Source organism: Protopterus annectens, chromosome 5.part0 (genome assembly GCF_019279795.1).
Source record: "Protopterus annectens isolate FY-2018-M chromosome 5.part0, PAN1.0, whole genome shotgun sequence".
NCBI lineage: Eukaryota > Metazoa > Chordata > Ceratodontiformes > Protopteridae > Protopterus > Protopterus annectens.
The window spans coordinates 2,078,555-2,092,566 of NC_056735.1; the positions used below are offsets into that span (position 1 = coordinate 2,078,555).

General features: G+C 38.8%; 1 protein-coding gene across 1 annotated transcript in view; it reads right to left on the reverse strand.

Moving 5' to 3' along the window:
- Window positions 1-14,012, reverse strand: part of HERC2 (HECT and RLD domain containing E3 ubiquitin protein ligase 2) — a gene marked incomplete in the record, with an annotated part of 3,551,743 nt that overhangs the window by 1,159,995 nt on the left and 2,377,736 nt on the right. The window contains 1 exon segment of the mRNA XM_044072055.1: window positions 12,955-13,060. Coding sequence (XP_043927990.1) covers window positions 12,955-13,060 — 106 coding nt within the window.

The following is a 14,012-nucleotide window of genomic DNA, read 5'->3' on the forward strand; positions in this document are numbered from 1 at the left end:
GTCTGCCTCTGTCTTTATCCTGACGTTTTTCAGAAGTTTGGTAGTTGGATGGCTTACCAAAGCCATTTCGGAATACGGAGATAGAGAATGAAAGTATTTAGTGACAATAAGGGCCCGATGACGAATAGCTCAGGCGTTAAACAAGGCACAAAACTGACAGCGAGGTACGTCATGGTCTGGGCCTAAACAGGTGACACAGTAAGAAAGGAAATCTCGGTGTGGTATTTGCTTTCCACAGGAAAGACAATTGTTAACTTTTTTGACATCGGTTAGAGCAAGAAAAAAGGATTCCCAATGGGATACTTAGCTTTAGAAGAATTCAGGATAATTCAATTTGGAAACGAAAACTCAGGTAGCGGCCAACAGGCACTCGTGCAAACTGCTTCTGCTTCGGGCTACTCAGCAAGAAAGACTGACATAATGGCGTCGGTTGCCTGTTTTTATACCCCTGACGACCTGACGTCAGACCTAGAGTGACAGCAACCAGCAGAGAAATACTAAGTCTCTGGTATTCGGGCCGACTGAGGGCTGCCTGCCAGCAGATAACCCAAGTGCGATGACTGCAACAGTGAAACACGAAGAACATCTGGGCAGGCCCTTTGCTGCAAGCAGTATACAGATTGGTTAGGAGATTGTGCATGGGAAGAAATATGCACCCACTGTCCTGAGGCAGCAAGTGCAGAGCTTACAAGGCTGTCATAAGGTGGGGAGACTAAGGGCAAACTCCATGGCAGCAATATGATGCTGCACCAGCATCCCTGACATCCTTAGCTGCCATAACAGAATCCATTTTAATCAATGCAACTAAAGATTTCATCTTATATCCCCATAAATATGGATATTGCTGAACCAATTAATGTTTGGGTACATTGTTTACTGTTATAGCCTTTGTTTTACTTTCACTTATTTTAGATCTTCAGAATACTTGAAACTGCCTTAAAATGTTCCACAATACTAAAATGTCCTTTTCTGGATTTACCAAGTACAAAATATCATCATCTGAAAATAAAGACAACTTATCATGATTACCATATCAATTATATCCTTGAATTTGACAGTCCCTTATTTTCTTTGCCAACACCTCTACATATAAAGCAAACAAAGGGGAAAGAGGATACATCTGCCTGGTTCCTCTGTTTAAACATAGATTGCTGGATAGGAACCCTCTCACCTTGATTCTTACCTCTGACCACACAATCTTACTAATTAACACTATTATTTTATCAAGGAATGCAAATGCGATAATTGCCTTCTTGTAAAAAACACCTGATTCTATGAACGCTTCGTCTGCATGAAGAACAATAACAGCATTTACTTATACTTTGCTTCCGCCTGGATCTTCACTGTTCTATTAATGTTGTCAAATGTTTGCCTCCCTTCTGCAAAATGATACTGATCCATTATCCATCAATTGTAGCAACACCTTTGCCGTTTTTAGCTAGTGTAGACAAACACTTTGTAATCATATGTTAAAATCAAAATGGGTCTATATGAAGCTGGTTCTGATCGGTCTTTACCTCCTTTGGGTAGTACAGCCACCATAGCTTTCTTCCAATACACTGGTATTCCCATCCCTTAAAAATATTGTTAAACAAAATTTCCAAATCTTTATCACGTTCTTCCTTTCCAACTTCCACAGGAATTCATCTGTTCCTGAAGACTTCCCTCTTGATTGAATATACATCACCATTTCTATCTCCCCTTTTCCTATCTTAGCTATTAATTTTGAGCCTCACCATTCTCTATCCTTGGCATTCTACAAATATTTCCATTTGTCTCTTTTCTTAAAGATTCATAGGTAACTAATAGGTTAGCTGCCCTAGTGGGCCATTTGAAGCCAAGACAATTTCTCTTTTTGTGCTCAAAATAACCTAGCTCATTTGGTTATAGATTGGCCTTACCCTCTCCATATTTGATAATTATATATTACCCCATAATCAGACTGGGATTATACCATAGATAATTTGATAGGACTCTTGCATGGAATAAAGCTACCTATGTGCATTAGTAGTACAGGGGGAAATACTAGGGTACATTTTCGGTTTCCCATCCACAGATCTTAAGTTCCACTTAAATATGGACAGGGATGAATTCTACTTTATGGGGAGTCTGTTCCACTGCAGTGGTATCGTCTGCGAGATATACCTCCCCTCCAAACCATTCTGCTGATATTGCAGAAAAAGTTTAAATTTCTACACTGAGTATTTCTGATAACATTTCACTTGCTGCTGTGTAGTAAATCCATTAGTAATGGGTCAGAGGATGTCTTGTATGCCAACCACAGGTCATCTCTTAGCAGTCTGTAGAATACTGAGTACAGTGACAGACCTCTGAATCAGTCCATGTGGAACATGTTATTTAGGCCTTGTATCCTTTCAGTAAGGTATCTCTGTGAGCATTGCAGTCATTACATGTGTCTGGACAGATACATGACAAAGGGGGCATTATATTCAATGATTGGCCTAATAAGGTTTCCAGACTCCTCTGCTTTACACACATTTTCATAGAATTTCTAAAATATCTCTAATATTACCATAGGATCTCTAGTTATTTTTCTTATTACACAGCTCCCCAAGTCTCATGATAACCCCTTCTACGTTCTGATGCCCAAATCATTGTGCTAAAAGTGTTCATGCTCTGGAGTTATAAAAAATATTTGCTTAAGAGCAGCTTTTCTAAACTCATGCATATTATCCAGATACTCCCTTATTTTCCCTTCGGCACTTTGCAATTGCTCCTCTTTCTGTTCTGTGAGAAACCCTTAAACTTTGTCAACCCCTCTAAAAAAAAAATCCTATTGCATTTTTTCTACACGTCTGTCTCATTTCCATCATGTTTTAAATTCCATTTTCATCTTATGCCTTCTAAAGAAATTTCTATCTTCCTTAATAACTTTTGAATCATTTCTACAACCCATTTCTTAAATTCCTCTTTTTAACAGAGTATAAGAAAAGTGCCAACGTCTCATTTTTACTTCATTACCCTGCATCTTCTTTCTATAAGTGGACGATTTGAAACAGTTATTAGATCATGTCAGAGGTTTCAATTTAATATACATGTTCCTATGAAATATAATTTCAATATAATCTAGCCCAGTTGTTACACATTGAGAAATAATATGTAAATTCAACTAAAGAATCACTTTAAGATCCTATACTCTTTTAGGCATTAAAAACAGACAACTTTCCAAGTGACAAACTCCAGGATATTCAAACTATGTAATCAAATGGAAAAAAATGAAGACCATTTAATTCCAATATGTTGGAACTTCAGATTAAAAAAAAAAAAAAAAAAATACAGTGTGATAGAGAAGGAGACAGATGTGCCAAAATCCTCCCTGCAGAGTGCGCTTGCTTTCATCATGTCACAAAGACTTCTAGTTTCAGCACTTTGTCACCTGCACCATAGCTGGTCTGGATGGTGACCGAAAACTTAAAGTGAGTGAGCTCGTATTACCATTTAAGGTAGAAGGGACCTAAAGGCGATTAACCACATGGAGTATCCAAGAAACAGATTACGGCTTGACTTAAATTCTGAAAGGGGGAAGAAAAAAGACTGGGATTGCGAGACTGCTGTACACTTCTTTTAAAATGTTTGCTACCAATGGATTATGGTTTCCATTACTGTATCTTCCACAAATTTTGCAAGGTTATCTTCTGTGAAAGGGCAGCCCAGTACTCATCTTCCGACTAAACAAAGGTAGTATATACACTACTTGGTAACATCACCACTGTGTGCGAAAGTGGACTGTTTGCAGAGCAACAGGGGCATTCCTCCTTTTCCAAAGTTAACAATCTCAGAGTCGATTATATTAAGGAATAGCGGGAAATGGAATGCCAAAAAATGAAAATCAGAATGACCTGACAGGAATTTTGCCATCAAAGAAGTTTTAAAGAGAAGTAAAACATTAATGGATATAAGAAAATGTCATTTTCATGCAGACTACGGCTGGCAGGTCTGAATGTAACAGGTTTCAACACAGCATGCCACTCCCAACAAAGTGATGTGCCCAGAAACATGTGGTCTACTACCTAAAAGAAAATCAATTCCAAATGATAGAAAACTACCCACAGACTAGTGCTGGATGGATTGATGTACTACAAAGCCACAAAAAATGCATCAATTGTTATATTTGGAAGTTTAACAGGATACATTATGTAAAAAGGCCAACTGTGGATAAGTATAAAGGGATTAAAATGATATGAATCAAAATACATAGCTGATGTTGTGGGAAAGGTCTAAATAAGTGAACACACAAAAAAGTACAAATTTTGTAAAAAAGGAATGTTTAAGGACAATGGCACACACACTTCTGCTGCTACCACTGGAAAACTGAGTGCTGAACTCCTGTGTACTCCAACTCAAAAAGAAACCGACTTGTTTGTAAACATAAATCTAAACAGTAGTAGCAGTAACTGAAAAGGATTGTATCCATCATGATACATTAGGAAGTAAAGGGGAAGAAAAGATGTGAACACCCCGTTGGTGGAGAACTTATCTCACCGTGTATGATAATTGTAAGCTAGGTTAGTTATGTGAATGTAAATAAACTTGAAAGATGCTTTAAAAATGCAACAAGTATTTTGACAATGTAAGCTGTGAAGGGATCAGGTGAGCAGCTAGATACAAATGTTACCAAATCCCGCACAGAATGTACTTAATGCACTTTATTGTGAAACTGAGAAAAACTAATTTTTGAGATGGCAGACCTGGTTTCATCTAGGTATATGCTGGATGAGCCCAAGCTCCCTCAACAGCCTTCTCAGCAGAAAATCTGCAAAACAGCCCAAGAAGAGTTCAGCTGCTACTACTATTTATTTATTGCCATTTGTTTACCAGGAAGGGTCTGTCTGGGCTTAAAGTACAATTTTCAACAAAGGCCCGAAGAGAAAAGGTCCTTGAACAGAAATTTACAATATCACAGTGCATAAATACAGATAGTGAAAAATACTACAATAGTTCAAACTGTATTTGTTAGTAAGAGAACATCCACATTGTTTGTAAGATATTAATTTTTAGATTAATAATACATTGTCTTGAGAAAAGGAGAGACATTTTATGTACTTTATTTACAGTGCTGACAGTTTGAATAAGACTGTCATTACACAATGTATCATATTTACATATAGTAACATACTTAACATTTAAACAGAGTACATTAAAAGCATGTGAAGACTGCTAAAAGAAACAGGGAAGGGAAAACCAGTGAGAAAGAAAGAGATATTTAGACAGACAGTTGCTGTATCTAAAAGTGTGGTAAGAAGACGAACTAAAGCTTAGTGAAAGTGGGAAAAAAGCGAAAGAGGGGAGAAAGTGTGTGGGGGTATTCAGTGGGTAACAGTGAAACTACGGTAGGAAAGTTCATGGAAAAAATTAGGGTGGGAGCATGGAGACAAACAAGAGGATGCGATTTGCTACTTTAGCTTGATCTTAAAAGTCTGTATCATATTCACTAGTATCAGAGCAGCAGGTATGGAGTTCCATCTTCTAGTGGCAGAGGAAGAGTAGAGTGAGTTTCCTGTGGAGCTGTAGCATATGGTTGAATGGTGGATAGAAGTTTTTTGTTAATAAATTTCAGGGGTCATAGTGAGAAGTAATACTTAAGCGTCTTCTGTGTGGAGGCATACGAAAATGGGGCGTGCCTTCGTTGAAGGTTGTGCGTCAGGGCTGGTAACCCGGTACGTAAAAATCCACTACCAATCATTAGCAGACCGGAGTTCCGCTGTGGCGACCCCTAACCGGGAAAAGCCCAAAGACACGTTCAGTGAAAAGTAATACTTAAGGATGTTTTGTAGAGATGGGCAAGCTTATGGTTTGTAAACAGGTTTATGTGCAATTGGTAGATGGAAATAGGTGAGGTGCATGGGTAGTCCTAGCCACGGTAGTTTCATTAGTGTAGTACAGTGATGAATACGATGTGCTGAGTTTGATGCAAATTTGGTATCTTATCGCACGCTTCTAATTTATTCTGTAGTGTAGACTGGGGTGTTGGGTGGTATGGGTGATGCATATGGTAGAGACGGGAGAAGACAGGAAATGGCTAGAGATACTCTGGAACAGATAGTGAGGTAGCTTAAAGAAATCATATTTTTTGATGAGTTTTTTTTGCTAGAATGGGATATATGCAAGTCACATTTTAAGTTATTTTGTATTATGACACCTAACAGCTTAGTACTGGATACAGTTTATATTACAGTGTTGCATGCAAAGGTGATGCTAAAGGACTGTTTGACTGAATCCAAGGGTTTTGGTGGTAAACAGCATTAACATTTTTTGGCATTTAGGAGTAGTTGGTGGTCTGCTATCCATATTTCAAATGATGAGAAAGACGCTCGAGTTATTTGTTGGCGTTAGGTGAGGTTTTAACCAGCTTGCTCACACTATTTTATAATAACTTTTATAATAATTTTATTTTGTAAGTTTGAGATTAGCTAATATTTTACTGCATTCTTCATATATCTGCCTTGTTTTCATTAGCTGACACATCATTACACTTTTACATATGCTCATTTACTATTCTATTTATGAACATTTACTATAATGCATCCGAGGTTATCCAAGTGCAAATAACTCTGGGCAAAACTGCAATCCAAATTGTAGCTTGCTACAGATCCCCCACCATGCCCCAGGATTCCCACTCCTCTTTTCTTGATGTACTGGAAAATATTAGGGTTCAACCAAACACCCTAATAATGGGCGACTTCAACTACCCCACCATTAACTGGGAAAACTACTCGTGTACCAACTCCTTAGCTCAACACTTTCTGGAATTCATAAACTCCAAAGCCCTAAATCAACTTATCCACACTCCCACCAGGGGCAACAATATCCTACACCTAGTCATTACCAACATGAGTGACCGGTGTTCCACACCTGAAGTCAACTCCTCGTTGGTCTAATCCGACCATAAGCTTATCACCCTTGATATCCACATCCCACCCCCACCTCCCATTAAGGAAACCACAGCAAAAAATTTCTCCAAAGCTAACTTCATGCTTCTTAAGACAGAAGTGGTGAACTTCATGACACCCATGCAGATGGACAATACAGTTACAACTGCTGAATCCTACACAAATGCACTCTATAAGCACTTAAACGAGTGCACGGATCATGTTATCCCAAACAGAACCAAGACGCTATCCTCCAAAAAAAGGAAGCCAATCTGGTGGTCCCCTGCCATAAAGAAACTGTACAACAGAAGGAAGAAACTGATGCAAAAGAGAGTAAAATCCCATGAGTGGAGGAGCTCCCTGGTCAGCCTCAGTAAGAAGCTGAAATCCCTTATAAGATCCTCCAAAGCTAGCTATGAAAACAAAATCGCCACTTAATCCAAGGCCAATCACAAAACATTCTATAGCTATGTCAAGAATCTAGATGGCAACACCCAGATCTGCTCTGAGTTACAGCACAAAGGCACGAAAATTACAGAACCAACTGATATTGCCAACATCCTGGCAGATCGGTTCACTGCTAACTTTACACCCCTCTCACCCCCTAAAGGGCCCATATCTATACAGGAAGAATGCAGAGGCCCTGTAATCACAACTACGGAGGTAAAAGCTGCACTCTCTAAAGCCAAAAACACAGCATCCATGGGCCGGACAACATCCCAGGCTGAGTTTTACACGAACTTCATAATGAACTGGCTCCCCACTTAAGCAACATGTTCAATAATAGCCTCGCATTGCCCACTGAATGACACACAGCAACAGTTATCCCACTCCACAAAGGGGGAGCCACCACTGATCCTGGGAACTATCCACCTATTAGCCTGACGAGCCTGGTCTGCAAGGCCATGGAACGTATCATCATGGAACTCACAAACAAAGACATTGGTAACCTCCAAACTCTGGATCCCACCCAGTTCGGGATTGTGAAAGGCAGATCATGCCTCCTGAACCTGATCGACTTCTTTGAGGCAGTCACCAAAGCTGTGGATGAGGGTAAGGTGGTTCATACAGCCTATCTTGACCTCGCCAAGGCTTTCGACAACATCCCCCACTCTAGAATTATAGCTAAACTCATTAAACTAGGTATAAATCCCTACGTCACAAGATGGGTTGCCAACTGGCTCACTGACAGAACCCACACTGTAAAAGTTGCAGACTCCAAATCTGACCTCAAAGCAGTGACAAGTGGTGTACCACAGGGTTCCGTCCTGGGACCTCTCCTGTTTGGTATCTACTTCTCTGAAGTACAGGCTAACACAGAAGGCCTCTTGCTAATGAAGGTTGCAGATGACTGCAAACTAGGAGCCATAGTCAAGTCCCCAAATGATGTGGACATCCTACAGAAGGACCTCACTGAGATAGATGACTGGTGTCAGAGCCATGGCCTCAAGCTCAATGCCAAAAAGTGCACTGTCATCCCCTTTGGTAAAAACTCTGTACCCACGAACTACCACAGAGGCAGCAATCTACTTAACACTGGATGTGTGATAAGAGACCTTGGGACCCAGGTGGACAGTAGCCTCTCCTTTGATAGTCACATCGCCACAGTAGTCAGGAAGTCCTTCTACGTGGCACACCTCATCATAAAAAGGGTTCGCATCCAGGAAAAAAGAGGTCATTATTCCCCTCTACGCATCACTCATTAGACCCATTATAGAGTACAACGCCCCTTTTGGAATATACCTCACAAGACATCTGCAGCAGCTGGAAAGGCCACAGAAGTACCTCACAAAGAGGATTACTAGCCTCAAACAAATGCCCTACACTGATCGCCTCAAAAAACTCCAGCTTCACTCCATAGCATATCTCCTACTCCGAGGTGATCTTTGCCCAACATATAAAGCTATGTCAAACCCAGAGCTGTTGGACATGCTACACCTAAAGAAATCCCAATCCCTCCGAGCTACATGCTCTAGAGACCTAAACCTTGTCACCACAATAAACAGGACACGCTGAAGGGATAGATTCCTGTCCCAGAGTCTTCCTATACTCTGGAACAAGCTACCCATCTATGTCAAGCAAAGTTCTTCATTAGCACTCTTCAAGAAAAATCTTGATGAGTGGATGGGAAATAGGAAATACACCCCGGGGATCACTTCTGTGTCTCTGCTGGACAGTGGCACAGGAAAATAACTTTCTTGGGTGACGTAAGCTATGGAACCTTGCTAGCTAGGCTTACGTACGCCCTTGGGTCGATAGCCTAGTACCTACCTATGAATCTATGTACATTTACTATTCTATGTATGTACATGTATTAGTTTTTGATTGTCATATCATTACTAGTCTATGTACAGTGCAATGAAAAAGTATTTGCCCTCTTCCTGATTTATTTTTTTGTATGTTTGTCGCACTTGAGTTTTTCAGATCATCAAACAAATGTAAATATTAGACAAAGATAACCCAAGTAAACACAAAATGCAGTTTTTAAGTGATAATTTTATTTATTCAGGGAAAAAAATATCTAAACCTACATGGCCCTATGTGAAAAACTAATTGTCCCCTAAACCTAATCACTGGTTGTGCCACCCTTAGCAGTAACAACTGCAATCAAGCATTTGCGATAACAAGCAATGAGTCTTTCACATTGCTGTTGAGGAATTCTGGCCCACTCTTCTTTGCAGAATTGTTTTAATTCAGCCATATTGGAGGGTTTTCCAGCATGAACTGCCTTTTTAAGGTTATGCCACAGCATCTCAATTGGATTCCAGTCCAGACCTTGACTAGGCCACTCCAAAACCTACATTTTGTTTTTTTTTTAAGCCACTCAGAGGTGGACTTGCTGGTGTGTTTTGGAACACTGTCCTGCTGCAGAACCCAAGTGCACTTCAGCTTGAGGTCACAAACTGATGGCCGTACATTCTCCTTCAGGATTTTTTGGTAGAGAATAGAATTCACGGTTCCATCACTCACAGCAAGTCGTCCAGGTCCAGAAGCAGGAAAATCAGCCTCAGACCATCACACTACCACCACCATGTTTGACTGTTGGCATGATGTTCTTTTTCTGAAATGCTGTTACTTTTACACCAGATGTAACAGGACGCACACCTCCCAAAAAGTTCAGCGTTAGTTTAGCCAGTCCACACAATATTTTCCCAAAAGTCTTGGGGTCATCAAGATGTTTTCTGGTAAAAGTAATATGAGCCTTTACATTCTTTTTAGTCAGTAGTGGTTTTTGCCTTGGAACTCTGTCATGCATGCCATTTTTGCCCAGTCTCTTTCTTATGGATGAGTCATGAACACTGACCTTAACTGAGGCAAGTGAGGCCTGCAGTTCTTTAGATGTTGTTCTGGATTCTTTGGGGTAATTTTTGTAGGCCACTGCTGGGAAGGTTCACAAAGTTCACCACTGTTCCAAGTTTTCTCCATTTGTGGATAATGGCTCCCACCGTGGTTCGCTGGAGTCCCAAAGCTTTAGAAATGGCTTTGTACCCTTTTCCAGACCGATAGATGTCAATTACTTTGCTTCTCATCTGTTTCAGAATTTCTTTAGATCGTGGCATGTCTTCTTCCTTTTTGGGATCTTTTGGCCTACTTCACTTTGTCAGGTTCTATTTAAGTGATCTCTTGATTCAACAGGTCTGGCAGTAATCGAGCCTGGGTGTGGCTAGTGAAACTGAACTCAGTTAACCACAGTTACTTCATGATTTAACAAGGGGGGCAATTACTTTTAAACATAGGGCCATGTAGGTTTGGATAGTTTTTTTCCCACTTAATAAATAAAATCACTTAAAAACTGCATTTTGTATTTACTTGGGTTATCTTTGTCGAACATTTGTCTAATATTTGTCTAATATTTAAATTTGTTTGACTATCTGAAACATTTAAGTGTGACAAACATGCAAAAGAATAAGAAATCAGGAAGGGGCAAATCATTTTTCATTGCACTGTATTGTATGTAGATTTATTATGTAAACTGCTTTCTACTCATTCTGTAAAATGGAGCATTTCTGCCCCAGTACTCCACTGAAAATGGGACTTGTGTCCAGTTGGACCTTCCCATAAACAAAAGCAATAAATATAGATATACTTTTTTAACATTAAAAACAGCAAGCACACGCAAAGCACACAGCTAAGAGATCCTTCAACAGGAGAAATTCTGAGAAAAGGTTAAAGACTAGACAATGTCACTAACCCAACAGTACATGAAACAATGCAACCATCTCGGTTGTTGAAAAAAGCTACTGGGAGAAAGACAGCTTCTTCAATAGGTTTGACTTCTCTCATATCTGCAAATCCCAAAATGGTTAGCCATAATCATACACGGACTCGAACTACAGGTGGACTTAGCAACATCGACAGTAAAGAGCTTTAAAAACATATTTCAAGACCCTTTTCAACATGGCAGTTTCTGATCAAAATGCAACTACTGCCAAAAGTTTAACATAACATTTCCAAAATGAAACGCCCAAAATAAAGTGTGTTACTCAAGTTATCAAACTATCCATTCTAAATATATATATATACATATATATACATATATATATATATATATATATATACATATACATATCTATATCTATATATATATATATATATATATATATATATATATATATATATATATAGATATATATATATATATATATAGATATATATATATATAGATATATATATATATAGATATATACACACATATATATATATATATATATATATATATATATATATATATATATATATATATATATATATATATATATATATATATATATAGATATATAGATATATAGGTCTAGGACATTTCACTGAATGCACATTTTACTGAAAGTCAAATTAGTGTGCACTTTTCACTGAAAGCTCAATTCACTGTAGCACATTTCACTGAAAGTTATATATGGCCTTCTCCCCACTGTAGTGTGACCCTGGAGTTAGTATATATAGTAAGGGGGGTGTGGGGACCACCGCCCCCCACATATTTTAAGTATTTTGAACTATATACATGGATACTTGCAATTCCAATATATTACTCTTTTCCGAACATAATACATACTTAATATACGTGGGGGGCTACGTCCCCCACACCCCCACTTACTACATATACTAACTCCAGGGTTGCACTACAGTGGGGAAAAGGCCATATATAATTTTCAGTGAAATGTGCTTCAGTGAAATGAGTTTTCAGTGATTTGTGTTCAGTCATTTGAGTTTCAGTGAAATGTCCATTCAGTGAAATGTCCTTGACCCACACATACATACATATATATATATATATATATATATATATATATATATATTTGTGTCTTTCGGCTTTTCCCGGTTAGGGGTTGCCACAGCGGAACTCCGGTCCACTAATGATTGGTAGTTGATTTTTACGTGCCGAGTTACCAGCCCTGACGCACAACCTTCAACGAAGGTATGCCCATTCACGCACGTCTCCACGCAGAAGACGCTCTAGCTGAGAATCGAACCGGACAGTGTCTTACTGTGAGGCGATAACGCTACCATATATATATATATATATATATATATATATATATATATATATATATATACACACACACACACATACATACATGACCGATCTTGCAGTCAGTAATCTGGGTTTTGAAATGAACCTACAGCATTAGTAGAACAGGTAAGGGGGAGGGGGTCAGAAAGGAAGCAGTCAACTTTATATGCTCTTTTTTTCTTGTGGAGGGTGAAGCTTTTGTGGTACAACACCAACAACTTGGGGCTTAGAGTAGTTTGCAATGCAAGACCACACAATTGTTAACTTCTTCCTCTCATGCATGTACATTTAGAAGAAGGAAGCACAATGACTTGCTCATTCTTCTACAGCATCACTGCTTGTAAAGGAAAAGGTCCTCCTTGTCACAATGATGGAAGCTATGCAAACCTTGCTACAGGGCAGGGCCTGGCTTGCAAGGGTTGCAAAAACAGTGCTAAAAGTAAACTTCAGGAAAAGCACCAGATCATGAAAGAGGAAGTCTAAAAGTATGATGGAGGTGAGAAACGTGACCCTCCTTAAAAACAACGGGGACAAAAGAGCACTATATCAACTCACCTGAAACCACAATTAATGATGGCATATAGCTGCTATCTGCTGGGTCAACAATCATTTTCAGTCTATGAAGAAGGACATCAGGGAATATTTCCAGTCGAATCCAGTGCTGTGAATAAAAAATAAAAGTAAATATTAATAAAATGCAAATAAAAATCTACTATGAAGGTCAGAAAGACACCCTACAGACTATAAAACATGTCAAAATCAAGTAATAAAAAAAGAGTAGTATATATTAACATTATTACTTAGACATCTAGTCTTCCTTTGCTGTATGACTACATGGAAAAGCACCACAGAAATCACTAATTCACAGGGTAATGGGTTCAAGTCCAACATGGAATGGCATGAGAATCTAAAGAGGTAGTGCAGACATGAACTTAGAAATTTGAGCTACATGAAGAGTAACCTGGCTACATGATGCCCCCCCTAGAGTGAATGACGTGCAATGATAACAATCAGTATAGTGGTCAAATGATTTAAATGCACGCAGTACATACATGTACGATGACTGTTTCTTCCTTCTTCCTCACCTGATGCCAGCCTTCTGTCATTTCCCAGCTCCCATCATGAACAGACAGAAAATGAATAACCCATCCACCTATTGAGAGGTTAAAAATTGCTTATGGCAACTTAAATTCTGTTCTTCTGTTCTAAACCCCCAGCCCCACCCCAGCTGGCCTTCTAACATCCAAGCAGTTGGCTGAACTTGTTTACTTGCATCTCATGTGTGAGTCTTCTTTTCAGCTCTACTGGACTTGCAAAATATTAACCTTTTTTCTAGTGGTCTTTAAAAAAAAGGAACAACTGCAACACACACACACACACACACACACACACACACACACACACAGAGAAGACAAGTTTTATAAACTAAAGTTTAGGACTAGAAATAGCTCATCAACAAGTAAATTAAGTTATACTCAGCAGATGAATTCTTCAGTTTACATTATGTCTGTTAAAATAAAACAAAAGAATAATAAATATATATTTTTAAAAAGAAAACTAACCCTCTTTAGAAATTAAAAGATGACAACAAATAGGAAAAGACATACAAATAG